The sequence below is a fragment of the Eleginops maclovinus genome, chromosome 10 (genome assembly GCF_036324505.1).
Source record: "Eleginops maclovinus isolate JMC-PN-2008 ecotype Puerto Natales chromosome 10, JC_Emac_rtc_rv5, whole genome shotgun sequence".
In the NCBI taxonomy this organism is placed as follows: domain Eukaryota; kingdom Metazoa; phylum Chordata; class Actinopteri; order Perciformes; family Eleginopidae; genus Eleginops; species Eleginops maclovinus.
The window spans coordinates 5,170,499-5,187,678 of record NC_086358.1 but is presented as its reverse complement, the minus strand read 5'-3'; the positions used below and the strand labels follow the sequence as shown (position 1 = coordinate 5,187,678).

At 42.2% G+C, this 17,180-nt stretch overlaps 1 protein-coding gene across 1 annotated transcript; it reads left to right on the top strand.

The window, feature by feature from the left end:
• Positions 1-436: 436 nt before the first annotated feature.
• ace (angiotensin I converting enzyme (peptidyl-dipeptidase A) 1) lies at positions 437-17,064 on the top strand. Its single transcript, XM_063893009.1, has 25 exons — positions 437-855; positions 4,080-4,247; positions 4,324-4,411; positions 5,510-5,653; positions 6,161-6,364; positions 7,251-7,348; positions 7,484-7,653; positions 7,750-7,973; positions 8,101-8,245; positions 9,208-9,306; positions 9,822-9,944; positions 10,051-10,256; positions 10,631-10,767; positions 11,056-11,214; positions 11,953-12,040; positions 12,125-12,268; positions 12,506-12,697; positions 13,063-13,160; positions 13,561-13,730; positions 14,269-14,492; positions 14,573-14,717; positions 14,884-14,982; positions 15,183-15,305; positions 15,436-15,620; positions 16,532-17,064. The coding sequence occupies exons 1-25, from the start codon at positions 622-624 to the stop codon at positions 16,735-16,737; spliced, it is 3,873 nt and encodes a 1,290-aa protein (XP_063749079.1). The 5' UTR covers positions 437-621; the 3' UTR covers positions 16,738-17,064.
• The last annotated feature ends 116 nt before the right edge of the window (positions 17,065-17,180 follow it).

The following is a 17,180-nucleotide window of genomic DNA, read 5'->3' as shown; positions in this document are numbered from 1 at the left end:
TTAACCCTTTCATCCCCCTCCTTTTTCATTCCCCAATCCTCTCTCTTTTATTTCCCCTGCCTTTTATAACCCTCCTCCCTCGGTTGTCACTAAGCTGAAGGAGGAAACAGAGAGCAAAGTGTAGGAATCCCTCCCAGACACTCAGTGCTGGTTGGTGAGGATCCGCGACTGTACAGGCAGGCACGCTGCACTGGTGTGTCATATTATCTCTCATCTGGTACAGTTATGCAAACTTGGATCTGATCAAAGACACCGACATCCATCCAAATCCTGGCTGCTGAAGAGAAAACAGGAGGAGGAGGAGGGAGGGAGGGAGGGAGGGAGGGAGGGAGGAAGGAAAGATTGTAGTAAGTAAGGGAACTGGGTGGAAATGTGTCCAGTGCTGAAAGAGGGAAGGCAATGTGGGCAGGGTTAAACTGACACTTAAAAAGAAGCTCGCATTGGCTTCTGTGCATTTCACCAGCAGCCAGGCTGGGAGTCTTGTGAGGTAGCAGTGAAGGAGCGGATGAGACGGCAGCTCCAGGGGGAAGGTGTACTCTCACTTCTTTGGAGAAAGTGAATTTTTAGCTCCTTCAAACTCTTTTAAAGTTTTTCTCCATTTTTCTTCGGGTGAGGCTTGCCATGGCCACCGGCATGGACAGGTTACTGTGGTCAGTGCTGCTGCTGCTGCCAGCCTGTGGACTCTCTCAGGCTCTGCCAGGAAGCTGGCAGCCAGGGGCGTATCAGAACACCGTGATGGATGCACAAAGGTTCCTCAGTGATTACAACAGCACTGCTGAGGAGGTGTTATTCCAAAGCGTCACCGCCAGCTGGAACTACAACACCGACATCACAGACCACAACTCAGAGCTTCAGGTGAGTCACCTCCTGGAGCATCCGAGCTTGGAGGGCAACATCAAGCCCAACCTGTCTCTCATGCTGGCATGAAATATTAAATTGGCCCATTGAAAATCAGTTCTCGCCAGCATTGGCACCTCGTCACTGTAAATTAATGCATGGTCAAAGGTTTCTGTGGAGCTGAGCCCTGCTTGATTTGGAGATCACCCCTTATTCATTTCTCTCCAAATTGACATGCTCAGTTTCCTCCCAATGCAGCCAACTCAGCTTGTGTTTTTCTGAAAATACAAAACAAATCTGAATGCCTGCGGTGAGAGCGTCTCCAAGTTTCGAAAACATTTCTAGGGGGCCTTGCATGGCATTTGGTTGGCTTTTCAATTGTTTAACTATCTGTTTTATTATATTTTCTACTTGATCAAATGTCTTCAGATGGATGCACCCGCTACAGGGTGCAGTTTAACACACACCAATGGTCTTTATGTTCCACATTGGCCACATTGGCAGCCAATAAAAATCCTTATCTTAACAGAAATGTGCTGCTTTTTTAGAACCAAGATATGAGACATTAGAAGAATTGAATGGTTTTCATCTCAACACACACCTGTGAAACATTTGCATAAACAGTGTAGACGAGGGAGAGAGGATACTAAAGCAGGAGAAGTACAGCCAGGCAGCAGATTGCAATAAAACTGCAGAGTGTGAAAGAGTGTTTATGTGCCTTCAGGCACAAGAGTCAATACATCCATATTCATGGCGAACAAAAAAAACCTATTCTGTCATAAAAACTTGCAAAAGCAAATTGGCCAACGGACACTCTCGTTGCAAAGCCTCTGTATTTTTTCCCTCGCGTGTGCTTGGACAGCTGTCACAACAGGATTTCAGCACACTGTCCAGGCTTTGGTCTCCTCACACATTGAATAGGTGTGGATGCGGAGCCCCCACCAAACCAGTGTCAACAGGGTCACCATGCAGAGCTTGTTCTGCTCTCCAGAATGTAGTAAGGTGAAAGATGAGTGGGATTGCACTTGTAATGTACGAGCATGGATGGTTCCAAGATGGGATCAAAGTGGATCAGAGCCCTGAGCTCCATCTAAACTGGCAGCCAGGGAGAGCAGGGCGATTCACCCCGACCACATATAATGTTCCAACTGCACTGTTAATCTATTGCATAACACTAAAAATATTTTCATAAGGTGGCAAATTGTAAGTTTTACAACCTATATTGGGCCCTAAGCACAGAAAGCATGAAAATCCACACATGGACTTCAGAGGTGAGGGTGATTTGGCTCATGTTCGACGTGTGGAAGATCAAACTGAGTGAGGATCGGTTCACAAGCTTCTAATCAAGCTGAATATAAACTGATGAGAGTGGATATCAATGGCTCATGTCCTTTGAACCCCAGTATGAAATACCAGCTGCCTTCAAGTGTCACAATCAGACTTGAGGATCACTTCACTGCCAGCTTTTCTATGTCATTTGAATTCAAGTTGCAGGACTACATTATATATAACGGTAAAAATCCTTTGGGAAAATCTTTCTCAAACAATCTCTACTAATTTATGTGGTTATAAACCCTAAGTGTTGCATCCAAGTCCAGTTATACTTCGCACAGGTTATGTGTTCAAAGGTTAAATCAGTATTAACTTAGAAGTTACTGTGACTACAACACTCGTTGCAGCTTGTATAACAACAAGAGCTTGAAGAAAAAAAGGAATCGGCCTTTCCGTATCTTTATTGTGCTGCTTTGCTTGAAAATGATTATCTGGGAGGATGGATGGGTGTAGGCAGGCTGGAAAAAACATTTAAGAAAAAGACATAGATTGAGAGGATGAGCACAAAGGTCGGAGTTAATGCTACAACTCACTGTCTCCAGTGTTCCCTCCCGCAGCATGTTGTTTTAGTGAGGGCTGTTAGAGAGACACAGATAAGAAACACTTCCATGAAAACATCGCTGGAATGAAGCCACTGTTCGGTCAGTTTTATCAGGATGTGGTTACCTCAACAGTAATGTTATGGACATGTTTTCCCAACTGAGCCAGCCCAATTTGCAGTGGGATTTCTTGACTTTCCCAGGGTTCAACACAGAGGACGCAATCAAACTGCTGCAAATTGGACAGAAAGTGCTTAAACAATACAGCAGTGGTTCATTTTAAATAGGAGCAAATCAAAGTGACGCATCCATGCAATGTTCCTCAGCAGCCTTGACTCCATCCATTGTCACAGCACTGTCATTACACATAGAAACACCTCCGTCCATGACCTTTAAGAGTGCCGTAAAGAAAAGCTCCTGACATCCAGCGAGGCTATATAAGAGTGTACAAGAAGTCATTTCTCAAATATGATCCTTGAGCTATGATTGTTTCGCTGTTCTGTCCTTGCCCTCAACAGACAGATAAAGCACTTTATTGATCCAAGAGAGGAAGATGTGTCGGTACAGGTGTCAAGAAACACATCAATGTACGGATGAAGACGTGTTGCAGTTATAACAGGATCATACCAAGAGTGTGCAGCCATGCTATCATCTGTGTTCAAGAAAACCAATTTATTAGATGGATAAACCCAAGATAAATCAAACGGTACCTTTCATCCATGACGATCCCTCAGTTTATTTTAATGTCGACATCTTTGAACAGTCAGAAAAACAAACAGGTTGGAAAGAGGATAGTCTGCACAGCAATTCCTGATAGATTTGAACAATAACAGCTGGTCTATGATTGTCCTTTGGATAAAAACTCATATTTATATTTACACAATAAGAGCTTGCAGGTAATCAATGCAATCTGCTGTCTTGCAACTACTTCCACTGCACATTCTTGATTACAATGGTTCAGCTGAAAACTGGTGGAAATGCAGGCTGATTTCGCTAGCAGTGAGGATCTAAGAGTCAAGGCGATAATTTGGCGGGAAAGTGGTAAAAGACCATTTATGTCTGCACCAAATTGCATAACCACCATCATTTCTTTGTCTTTATCTTAGCAATACTGAGCTCTAGTGGTTTTTCCACACCACTCAAAGGTGTCCACTGTAGCCCAATGTACTCTCAATTCTGAACACTCATGACATACATCAATATTGCAACAAAGAAAACTGACTACACGGTAAAAAATGTCCTGAAACCCCTTTTAAGACGTGGCAAAGCTAATTGACTTATGCTACATAATCTTTAGCCCTTCACTTTTTGATTGTTGTTTTTTTAAGTAATGAATATTTATATTTTGCACTTGTTTTCTTTCTTCTGTAGGTGAATGCATCCCTCGAAGAGCAGGCCTTCTCCTCAGCATGGGGTTCAAAGGCGAAAGAGGTCTTCAGCTCTGCGACTCTCAACGCTCTCTCTGTTGAGGAAAAGATACTGATGGAGAAGACCATGCTCCTGGGAGCCGCCAACTTGCCCCTGGCAGAGAGAGAGGAGGTTTGTTGCTGTTTTGTGTTTTCTAACGGGAACATTGACGTGAAACTGACTTGCAACCTCCTTGTTTTGTCTCCAGTACAACAAAATTCTCAGCACCATGGACAAAATTTACTCAACGGCCAAGGTTCATCCAGAGCCGAATATAAGCTGGAGCCTGGAACCTGGTGAGTAAATATGGAGCTGGAAAGCCACTTGGAGAGCGCAGACCTCCGAGGCCAAGCAATTGGAACAAAAGTGAAAAATAATTTGGGCATCAGCCAAATGAGTCAGATCCACTTTGAAATACAATGAGCTCTTTCTTTGCACATGCAGTAGTTTTAGTGTAATCCTTCTGACCAAAACAAAAGATCCCACAAAACAAAAACACAACCTCCTTGGCAGAGGTAACGTCTACTCAGTTTGACACTTGAAATGCATGAATTTTATGATACAAATGCCTTGGTGATTTCATGAAAACAGGATCAGAACTACTTTTGAAAAGTATGAAACACACAACAATGAGGACCAGGGGAGAGTCTTGAAAAAAACAGAAACTGCTGTAGGAGATCTTATCTGCTCGTGGAAAAGTAACAGGATGGGCAAGATGACTTTGGAGAGGTCCCCAAAGGAAGTGCTATGTATGTGTGCTCATAAGTGTTGAGTAGAAAGCTATAGAAACAGTATTTCGGCGGCGTTTAACGCTGAACAATGGCTCTGTGTTTTGTCAGCAACAACTGCCAAAAGTAATTGTGAGAAGTGCTTGCTGGCGCTCACAAAATGACTGAAACTGTTATTTCTACTTAAAATCAAATCAGAAAAAGCTAATTATGTGCAGGTAGACGTTGCACGGTCTGAAAATGATTACTGGTTTCTTTGTCTTGGACACATTTTGAGGTGGAGCAGGGTTATTCAGGGTACGTGGTACATCCTTGTAGTCTTTATAATAACAGACTGTGAACATGACTTGTTTCATCATTTGATCTTCTTTCCATCCCTTCACCCTCATTTCCTATTTCTGGCATCTGTGTGACGCTCAGAATATCATGGAGTCGTCATAACTCAGAGCTAATCTTTTGGATATGCGTCTGTTCTGGCCTTTTCCTGTTGAAAGAGAGCATGAAGTCAACTACGACACAATACATCTTAAATGGTTTTGGGAAAAACGTACACTCCCTTGCTTTTGAGGGTATGCGTTTTTTCGCCTGTAGCCCAGATTAGGTCAGCCTCCCTTCAGTCGATCCTTTTCTTCGTGACTGATGGTGCAATATGTTTCTATTTCGCAGAACTCACAGAAATCATGGCCAACTCCAGGAGCTACAAGAGGCTGCTGTACGTGTGGGAGGCCTGGCACAACGCATCAGGAGTTCCTCTCAGGGAGCACTACCCCAAGTTTGTGGAGCTCAGCAACAAAGCTTCTCGAGCAGATGGTAAGAATTTCCCTTTGACATTGACATTGATTAATCCTCCCTCCCTCATCCAGCACCAGTCACTTTCTATTCTCCGCTGCTACTGAAAATGTACTTTGCACAAAGTATTTTTTGCACTAAAGAACTACTTGCACTACCGTCAAACTGTGTTGATTGTGTCGAACATATGTATATATTACTTCTTATATATTTCCTTCTGTACACCCCTTTTTACCCCCCCCCTTTTTATCTACGTTCTTATCTTTTTATGTTTATGTTCTTGTTTATATTTGCACTGTGGGACGGCCAGAAATGGTCTTTCAATTTTCTGTATGTATAACACATGTGGAAACTTTGACAATAAAGTGGACTTTGACTTTTGACTTTGACTTGAGAGGTCCATAATGCTCCAAATGAGTAAACATTTGCATTAGAATGACGTGATAGCAGAACAACGGGAGTTAAGCGACATCAATGGCTAATAAGGGAAGGGAATACTCAAGAACAATAACACTTTGTCCTGTGTAGGGTTTGCGGATACTGGAGCTGACTGGCGCTCTGGGTATGAGTACAAAGGCGTGTACGAGACCTTTGAGCAGGACTTAGAGAACCTCTACAGGACCATTGAACCCCTCTACCAGAATCTGCATGCCTTTGTGCGCCGCCAGCTCTACAACCAGTACGGTCCAAAGTACATCAACCTGAAAGGACCCATCCCTGCCCACCTGATGGGTAGGAATGAGCAATGTTATGTTGCTATGTACGCTATCACAAGAGCCACTAATGTGTGTTACATGACGGACAGTCAGAATGATTAGGTATCCTTAATGTAGGGCAGGAAATGTTCCTCTTCTGGGTGTGCAGAAAAGGCTTTTCAATATACTGTTTGTATCCCAGGGTAATTGGGCCATCATTTTGTGTTTCAATAATGAAAGCCCTTGCATTTGCAGAATTAGAAAAAAGTCTGTGTGTCTGTGGCGAAAAATCTCAGGGAAAATCACAAGCTGAGATCTTTTGGAGTTGGGAGTGTTTACGTGTTCGGTGTAATCACGTGCAACGTTCACGACAACTTCTGTAGTCCTATTCAGACTGTTAACATCGTTTTTCAGACACGTGTATTTAATGTCGTAGAACAAAACGTGATCCGTCTATTAAATTTGTGTCAACCACAGACCTTATTTCGAGCTATTTTCCCAAATCCTATGGAGAAATCCCATCGACTCTGAGTCTTCAGAGGAGTTTTAGGACTCGTGCCTGCGGCATTCTATTCCAAATCAAGTCTCCTATTTAATCTTTTAAGGTAGTTTGATAGAAACTCAGTTAAAACATTTGTAAAATCCACAATCTTGGTAATTTTATTGTGCACAAAGAGTGTTGGAGCAGTGACACATACAGTATGTCAATCTCTAACATAAATGGTGATTGTTTAATGCTTGGAAAAACCTCAAAGATGTAATCACACATGCCAGGAACCATTATGAGCGGACTCACCACTGCAAGTCATTCTGTGTGCTCATCACATTACTGTGAACGAGCGATTTCCTACAGTGCCCCTGAGCAGATTATCCCATAACGAGTCAGGCTTGTTGCTTAAGTGTGTTTTCTTCCTCACTCTCAGGAAATATGTGGGCCCAGACCTGGAACAATATTTATGATACGATGATCCCATTTCCTGACAAGCCCAACTTGGATGTGACTGCTGAAATGGTGAAACAAGTGAGTGTGGGGAAAAGGCTGTTAAATCATTCTGTTGGTCACCTTTTTAATGAGAAAGCTCAAGAACCCAACTCTTTCTCTGCTTTTATATCATTTTATTGGATGGCATTGAGCTGAATTGTGTCCCCTCCGCAGGGCTATAACGCCACGCACATGTTTAGTGTGGCAGAGGAGTTCTTCACGTCTCTGAATTTAGACATGATGCCCGAGGAGTTTTGGAAAGAATCCATGCTGGAGAAGCCTGAAGGTCGAGAGGTGGTGTGCCATGCTTCTGCCTGGGACTTCTACAACCGAAAAGACTTCAGGTAACGTCAATAAATGCAGTTAAATGAGAATTATTCAGTGAGTGCCAACTTCATAGCTCGTGCTGTTTCTAAAACTTGTCCTTTCCTCCTCTTTAGGATCAAGCAGTGCACCACAGTAACAATGGAGCAGCTCTTCACTGTACACCACGAGATGGGACACGTCCAGTATTACCTGCAGTACAAGGACCAGCCTGTGGGCTACCGTCGAGGAGCCAACCCAGGTTTCCACGAGGCTATTGGTGACGTTTTATCCCTTTCTGTTTCCACACCCAAACATCTACACACCATTGGACTGCTGGATACTATGACCTCTGACCCAGGTACAGTAGAGACTAAGACAAAAATAAATCCAAGCCACTGAAATACCCTCCAAAACATGCATTTGATGAATCCTTGTTCATCATCAAATGCTTACAATAATTATATTTCTGGTTTGTGTTTCTCCAGAAACGGACACCAACTACCTGCTGAAGATGGCTCTGGAGAAGATAGCCTTCCTTCCCTTTGGCTACCTCATCGACCAGTGGAGGTGGGGTGTGTTCAGTGGAAAAACCCCTCCAGACCGGTACAACGCTGACTGGTGGCATCTCAGGTATGCTTAAAAAATGTACAAGATACTGAATTACTATATACTTATCTGTACTTACAAGATAATTTACCTACAGCAAGTTTCCCTTGGCTTCCAGTCTTTATGCAAAGCTAACCAGCTAGCAATTGTCTCTCTTTAACCTGTAATAATAAGTCATTCTTTGGGGACATTATTAGCCTTATCATTCATGACTGTGTCCACTTCTCAAATAACAGTCCAATATTCACTCTCTATTAGCTCTGTTTTGGTCTCTCCATGTAGCTGCTAATGGTTACCAGCTAGTCTGCTGTTTTGTGCAGGTAATGTACAGTGTGTTTTTATAGCTTCTTCGCTGCAAACAGCCAATAAACTGCATTTTGAAACTGTGAGAGTGAACAAACAGTCAATCAGTTGCAGATCCGATCATTAGCTAAAACTCCCTTTTAAGCTGACTGGATTGGATGTTCATTTTTTTAGAAGCTTCATCACTAAAATCATATAGTTTTCAATTGTAATTTAATATATAATGGACAAACAAAAGTGCTGCTTTGACATAACATTCAGTTAGACGTTTCATACTACTTTAGTATTGTAGCTCCCAGTAATGTGTTACGCTCACACTACTGTAGAGGGCTAGTTGAAAAATGTTGACAATATATGAGAGTTAAGTGAGATTATCAGGCTGGTTGTTATCCTCCCCAATGCCACTTTCCACCTGGTGAGACTCAGCAAATCCCAGACACAAAATATGAAGTAAAGATCCTTGGTTGTAACAGTAGAGCCCTTTGGTTTCACTGGCTGGCACACTTAGGCATCTGCTGCTGGAAAAAGAGCACACATGCCCAGCTGTCAACTGATTGGATTGCATAAAATTTAACGAATACGGAAAATTCTATCCTCATTAGGTTCAACGTATTTCCCAGAACTAATTTCTTACGTAACCTATGCCACTGTGTTTTAAATCCATCTCTTATTTCATCTTAAAGGACAAAATATCAAGGCATCTGCCCACCCACGAAGCGCACAGAGGAGCACTTTGATGCCGGGGCAAAATACCACATCCCTGGAAACACGCCGTACATCAGGTAGCCTTTTTATTTCTATGTAATAGTTCACACACAAAAGACAAGTCTCCGTTTCCATTTTACTCTCAGTTATGGGTGTATGTTTGTGTACGTGCCTACACATAATTATGAAGGCATTAGGGAAGTATGTGAATGAGCATGTAAGCATGGCTGGTGATGTGGTAATTAAGGTATTGTTTGCAGTCATCTGGACTCAATTACTGGCCCCTGAGTGTGGCCTTAAATGATACAATAACCATACAATAGCAGGAAGCTTCAGGAAAAACAGCCCCCAACTCCAGCTGGTTTCTTACACACACTGAAACACACACTTAGTATATATATAGGCAAACATCCTTTTGTGTAGTGGTTGCTAAAACACACACTTTTAGCATTTTAGCATCCTCACAATTGTAGACATTTTTAGATTTGTACTAAGTGGTCAAGTAAATACTTAAGTTACATCTTCTGATTCGATTTTTTTTTTGAAAAGCAGAATATTGTTTTACATAACGGAGCTATTGTTGTCCCTGCAGGTATTTTGTCAGCTTCATCCTGCAGTTCCAGCTTCACAAAGAACTGTGTGTTAAAGCCAAACACACGGGTCCATTGCACACATGTGACATCTACCGCTCTAAAGAGGCTGGGGCCGTTTTAAAGTATGTGATCATGTCGGGGTCTCCATTGTTTATTATCCAGGTCATGAATTGTGGTTTCAAGCAAACAGTGACGTTTTTTTTTACAGTTTTGTTATTCCTTCTCCAGGACAATTCTCCAGGCTGGCTCTTCCAAACCGTGGCCTGAGGTGCTCCAGGCGGCCATCAATACCAACAGGTTGAATGCCAACGCACTGATGGAGTACTTTGAGCCCATTACTACATGGCTCGAGAAGCAAAATGTGAATGAGACATTGGGATGGCCAGACTTTAACTGGGTTCCTCCCATCCCAGAGGGCTACCCTGAGGATATTGGTAATGAATCCAAATGAACGGTCAACAAATAACAGAAGATGAAAACACTTCAACATTATGTTGTTTAATAAAGTAAACTCTCAATGAATCAAGTTAAAAAAGTTCTGAAATTGTTTGTTTTTTTGCTATAAAACTTTACTAGGGAAGATTTACTAGATAGCGAAGTTGTGTTTTTTTTAGCCCTGGTGAAATTCCTTAGTTTATTACACAATGCTCTCTGCTTGCATGCACACAAACAATAGCACAGTTTAATTATTTACTGGAAGGAAAAAAACATACTCCTTTTCCACACATCATGGTTTAGCAGCTAAAGGTGATACTATGTAGGCTTCATTTACAGTATTTTGACAGACTTGTCCCTTTCGTTTACCCAGGCAAGAACACGGATGAGCTTAATGCAAAGGCATTTCTAGAAGAGTACAACAGGACCGCTGAAGTTGTGTGGAACGCCTACACCGAGGCCTCCTGGAAGTACAACACCGACATCAACGAAGTCAATAAGCAGGAGATGGTGAGACCCTCCGACAGGCCGGCTCCACTGAAATCACCTTAGCGTTGTTCAAGCATCATCCATCATCAATCAATTGTGTTAATGTTGTGCATTAATTAATAAAAGCATCATCAATAAACTGTTGCTTAATCGAAAATGTGTCAATGAATCAGTAATCGACTGAATTCTCTAATCAACCGATGCATTCATGCACGTGTCTCTCTTCCATCTGTGCATTTTTTAACATTCCCATCCATATACATGATGTAAGAACGGACAAATAAACAGTATTCAATATCCGTTGTTTAGCTTAAGAAGAACCTGGAGATGTCCGCCCACACCCTGGAGTACGGAGAGAAGGCCCGTCAGTACGACACCACTGACTTCCAGGACGGCTCGGTCAAACGCATCGTCAAGAAACTCAGCGACATTGAGAGGGCTGCGCTGTCCAAGGCAGAACTGGAAGAGGTGTGGAGGAAATGGATTTTAGTTTGACAATAATATATAACTGCTCTGGAGGCTGAAATGACTTCATCTGTTTAGTTTAATTGGGAAGTTCTTCCTTCAGAAAGCTCAGTAACCCTTAATAGAGGGGAATGAGTCTGTTATACTTACTCACAGAGATAGGCATACATTAGCTCTAGCTAACAAAAGACTAGGTAGCTAGAAGTGGTAATGATGCTTACCAAGAATACACACAGTTAGAGCTTATCGGTAATTAAAATAAACTGTGTCCAAGACCATTGACATGCAGCACGGGTTTACAGCACTAAGCTTCCATTACTCTAAATCCCTGATGTTTGCATTTAAATATAACACAGCTTTATTTGCAACTAAGATGATTTGTGAGTGAATAAAGAAAGGGAAGTAGAGGTTTCTGGAGGACACTGAAAAGTGATGCACCTTAGCATTAGACTTGGCTTATTATTGACACTGTAATGGGCTTTGGTTTACCCCATCAGGGTTCCCCATCATCACCATAATACTGACTAATTTCCCAGTCAGCATCTAGCAAACAAAATCCATTCAACTTTAGGGACTGTAGTTAGAGGGCTGCGCACATATTCATAGGTCTGGAGGTACACTCAGTAACTTCCACCAAAATCTGTGTGAAACATTTCAAAATCTTATTAAAAGCAAAGGCTGAGCAGATAATTACAATGTTAAAAACACTCGATCTAATGGTGGACTCCTTTACCTTTTCAGTACAACACTCTTCTATCCAACATGGAGACCAAGTACAGCGTTGCTAAGGTTTGCAAAGAGGATAAGACATGCCTTCCTCTGGATCCAGGTGAGTGTGTGAAAAACATGTCAAACCTAAAGTGAACAAATATTGATAATTGATGCTAGAATGAAACTATATTGTTCCTTTCAGATCTCCAGAAGATCATGGCAGAGTCCAGGGATTATGACGAGCTGCTGTTTGCCTGGAAGGGATGGAGAGACGTTGCCGGCAAAGTGCTGCGCGAGGATTACAAGAGATATGTTGAACTGGCCAACACAGCTGCCAAACTCAACGGTATGACCTTAAGGAGTAATTTTACAACCACCTTGGTACTTTGAATGATGTGACAATTACATTTTCCAGAGCTAGCATCAAAGAATCACCTTCATGAGGCTTAATTCTATACACTCAAAAGAGTTGGTTTTAGGGTTATTGGCTTTAAAAGTTTGCATAAAGGTATGCATTGTCTGCATTACAGTCTATTAAATACACCTCACTGATGAATGTGTTTATCCCTGGTGCTGTCTTTAGGCCACACTGATAATGGGGCTTTCTGGCGCTCCCTGTATGAAACCCCCACCTTCGAGGAAGACCTGGAGGCTCTATGGAAGGAGCTGGAGCCGCTCTATCAGAACGTGCATGCCTACGTCCGCAGGTCTCTGTATAAAAAGTATGGCTCGGAGAAGATCAACCTGAAGGGACCCATCCCTGCTCATCTGCTGGGTAAGCAGGGGAGTTCTGGGACTTATTTTCATAAAGCTAAACTGTGATTAAGTGCGATATTTGGGGCTGCTTTCAGAAATGTCACTTTGGAATTTAAAGGATTCGAACACTCTAGCCCAAATGCTCCTTTTGTGTGGAAGCATACCCCATTGATATTCTGTCGTTGGCTGGTAGATGCATTAGGATTTAGTCTGGATTTAATTTGCTTTCAGAGGCATCAGGCGTGAGATTGTGTGTGACAGTTCCACAGGGTTAGCGATTGGACTCAAAGCCACAAAGCCCACTCGGTTTAACACCGTCAGAGAACGACTTGCCCCATAAATTTAGAAAGAAAAAAAAATGAAAGCCGTCTTCTGTCCTTTCAGGAAACATGTGGGCGCAGACGTGGTCTGGAATAATGGACTTGGTCATGCCCTTCCCAGATGCTACTCAGGTCGATGCCACTCCTGCTATGGTGGCACAGGTGAGTGAACACATGAGTCATAATGATCACAGCTTTCTCACACACTACACTCGCACACACACGCTTGTGCAACACCTTAGGGCTCAAGATACAGGTTGTTGCAGGGAAAATTAGACTTGGATGCCATCCAAAGTGGAGGATAAAGCAGCATGAGGAAAATTACTTATGCCTTTAATTGGACTGAACAAAACAGCAGACATCCAGTACTGACATAAAGTGTACAAACAGGAACATATACTGCGTTCATATCTTCAAGGGTATGTTACCTCCTCTCCTTTTTGAACGGTTATTTGTTCACACTCACTTATTTTCTAAAAAACGTAGCTGTAGCTTTGTCTAAATGTGTAATACGTGATTCACTGGAAAACTGCTTTACTGATATTCTTCCTCTCTCGCTCAGGGCTGGGACGCCAAGAGAATGTTTGAGGAATCAGACAATTTCTTCACCTCTCTGGGTCTGATGAAAATGCCAGAAGAGTTCTGGAACAAATCCATGTTGGAGAAGCCGGCTGGACGCGACGTGGTGTGCCACGCCTCTGCATGGGACTTCTACAACAGAAAAGACTTCAGGTTGGTTTGTCTTATTTTTCTCACTGGTAAGGGTTCATCAGTCTTGCGTAACACCATACACACTCAGCTCTTCAGACCTACGTGCAACAGAAAAAAACAAGTTTAGAAGTGAGGCACAAAATGAAGCCAGATTCGGTGCAGTCAGATGTCTGAGAGGACTACTTTATAGGGTCCATTGGTGTTTCATGCTTTAAGTCCTTAATTCAAGTAGATGGGAGGCCTAACTCCCGGCAAATCTACAAATGGGTTGTGTCTCATCATCAACATAACTTGAATTGTAACAGGTTTTCATAAATGTGGAAATAAGTTTGACATTTTACCACTGGGGGCTATGGGGATTCACATGCTTTTGGAACAAGCCTCTAAGCCTCTGCATTATTTTGTACTCACGTTGGCCTCACTTTTGTCAACCAACGGTGGAAAAATCTAATAAATGTAGGCTGAATGTGTCTGAATGATGCTGTTTTTATCCATTATTGAAAGAATAAACACATCATAGTTGTTTTTTGCTGTAATTATAGCTTGTTTGTCTCTCCAGAATCAAACAGTGCACCGTTGTGACCATGGACGACCTGATCACCGTGCACCACGAGATGGGTCACGTCCAGTACTTCCTGCAGTACAAAGACCAACCCGTGTCCTTCCGCGATGGAGCCAACCCCGGCTTCCATGAGGCCATCGGCGATGTGCTCGCCTTGTCTGTGTCCACGCCCAAACATCTTCAGAGCATCGGCCTCCTGGACAAAGTAGAAAGCAACTACGGTGAGTGGCCGTTAGTACCGTGCGGTTCTGTGGAAACCTGTGACGTTATATTCGACCAATCTTGGTGTTCCCGTCCCCAGAGAGTGATATCAACTTCCTGATGAGCATGGCACTTGACAAAATCGCCTTCCTGCCTTTTGGTTATCTCATGGATCAGTGGAGATGGAAGGTATTTGACGGGCGAATCCCATCGAGTGAATACAACAAAGAGTGGTGGAACCTCAGGTAAAGTTCATTATGAAACAAAGTGCAATTCTTATCATCTAGAATTTCTAATTGAGTATTATATAAAGGAACGTTATCGGTGAGGAGCAGATTAACTGTAATAAATGAATATATTTGTAAATGATTAACTGATGTAACAACTATATGTCTCTTTATTGCATTGCAGAATGAAATACCAGGGTCTGTGTCCACCTGTAACCCGTACCGAGGATGACTTTGACCCAGGTGCAAAGTTCCACATCCCCGCTAATGTGCCATACGTGAGGTAAATGATCCTGAATCTGCAGAATGCACCTGATGATTGAGCACAAATAGATAGATAACAACTCAAATACACTTTGCAACAGCTCCTTGACTGGCTACTAAGGAAATGAATCACCGTCACGCAGAATTGACAGAGCCAGCTCCTTTTTCTCCTGCTGGGTTTAAAACAAATAATGACAATACAAATGTGTGTTTTATCAGGTACTTCGTTAGCTTCGTCATCCAGTTTCAGTTCCACAAGGCTTTGTGTGATGCCGCCAAGCATGTCGGGCCTCTTCATACCTGCGATATCTACAAGTCTAAAGAAGCTGGGACGCTTATGGGGTGAGTAGCCTACACATACCCAACCATAAACACCTTGTGGACAGAATGATATGCCACCAACAGTGTTTCAGAAATACAGTATCCTGCTACTGATCCTCCTCCCTGACCCTCTCTGTGTTGTCGCTTTCAGTAATGTGATGAAGTTGGGATTCAGCAAACCCTGGCCTGAGGCTATGAGCATGATCACTGGCCAGCCCAAAATGACTGCGCAGCCTCTCATGGAGTATTTCGAACCTCTCATTAAATGGCTGGAGGCGGAGAATAACAAGAACAACGATATTCGTGGGTGGCCCGACTACGACTGGAAACCATCAGGTAAGCCTAAGCCACACATCCAGCCACACATGCTTCCACAGAAACATGAATAAAAGCACAAGCATGTAGTCTACTGCTCTTTGTTACAAATGTTTTTCATCACCAAGCCAAATGATTCTTGGAACTCTTCGCCGAGAAAAAAGCACAATGTTTTCACACAGAGGCAATAGTTCTTTTTTCTCCTCCGCTGCGGCTTGCAGTGAAATCAATATTCTGCTCCTCTTGTTTTACTGATGAGATCGTGCTGAAAATATGCGTACAGATAAGATTGATGAGATTCCAACCAACAAGAGAGGGCAAGGAAAAGATAATGGGAAAAAGAGAACAGCGGCAGATCAAAGGAGAGATAAACCGGATTCAGTTGAGATGCAAAAATGAAGAAGGAATCATTGTGGAAAGAATATAACAAAGATTGTTTCCTCACACTGTGTCTATAGGGCTGTAAAGACACCTGACCTTTTTCACTATGATGCACAGCACTTTGGAGACAGATGTTATTTTTGGTATTTTGGTATAACAGGTTGACAAATACAAGCATCCAAATATGTTACATATACAAAAGCCATGTAGTTTACAGATTAAGGCATGTTTGATGAGTGCCATCTATAGGAGAGGAAGCTACATCTTGTGTGCTTGCAGTGCTGCAATGTTTCTGTCAACATACTATGACTTTATTGACAAACTATACCATTGTTTTTCTATTTTCAACATATAATACTATTACTATTTTAGCCTAACTCGAAATGCTATATTTAAAAAAAGTTCCTTCATGCTCTACCATGACTTAATTCTCTTGATAGGCTCTTGATTTCCACATACTAAACTATGACTTATCTCGAAAAACTGTACTGTGAATTGTTTTGTGTGAATTAGTTTCACATTGAGATTTGTTTGTTCTTTGTGTTCACCAGGTCCAGCAGTTGAAGTTAAGGCTAATAAAGTGGACTTCCTGGGCATGAGTGTGGACGGTGCTTCTGCTGTAGCTGGCCAGTGGGTCTTGATGGTGCTCGGTGTGGTCCTCTTGGTGGCCACCATCCTATTGGGCTACAAGTACAGGAAGTCAAAAAAGAAGTCTGAAAAGTCCTTATCCACGATGGAGCTCAAGCAGAAGGACTAATCATCAGCTAACTGTTGCTAGCACAGTACCAACTCAATGTGAACATCAGTGTTTTTGTGTGCTGCACTTGATTGAAATTGCTTTTTCTTTTTGGTCTGTCTTCTTATCTAGTCTTGTATATTTGTTGTATGCACTTGGAGTGAAATTATTTTTTGCCTATGCAAAAGAACATTACATTTTTTAATTTATTTGCAATAACTGAATGTTTAGAGAGGAAATGATTTAAATGAATGTGTGTAAATTCATTGATTGCATTTGTGGAATATTGATTCTGTTTTTTTCTTTTGTTGAATCCTCTGCATTTCTACAATAAAGACATTAAATATGTTTACTGTTTGTGTTGCTTCAATTAATGACAGTAGTAATGTAACTGCAAAGGTTGCAACATGAAAATTGCACAGTAAAAAACTACAGGAAGGAAATCAGAGTTAGTGCATTCAAAT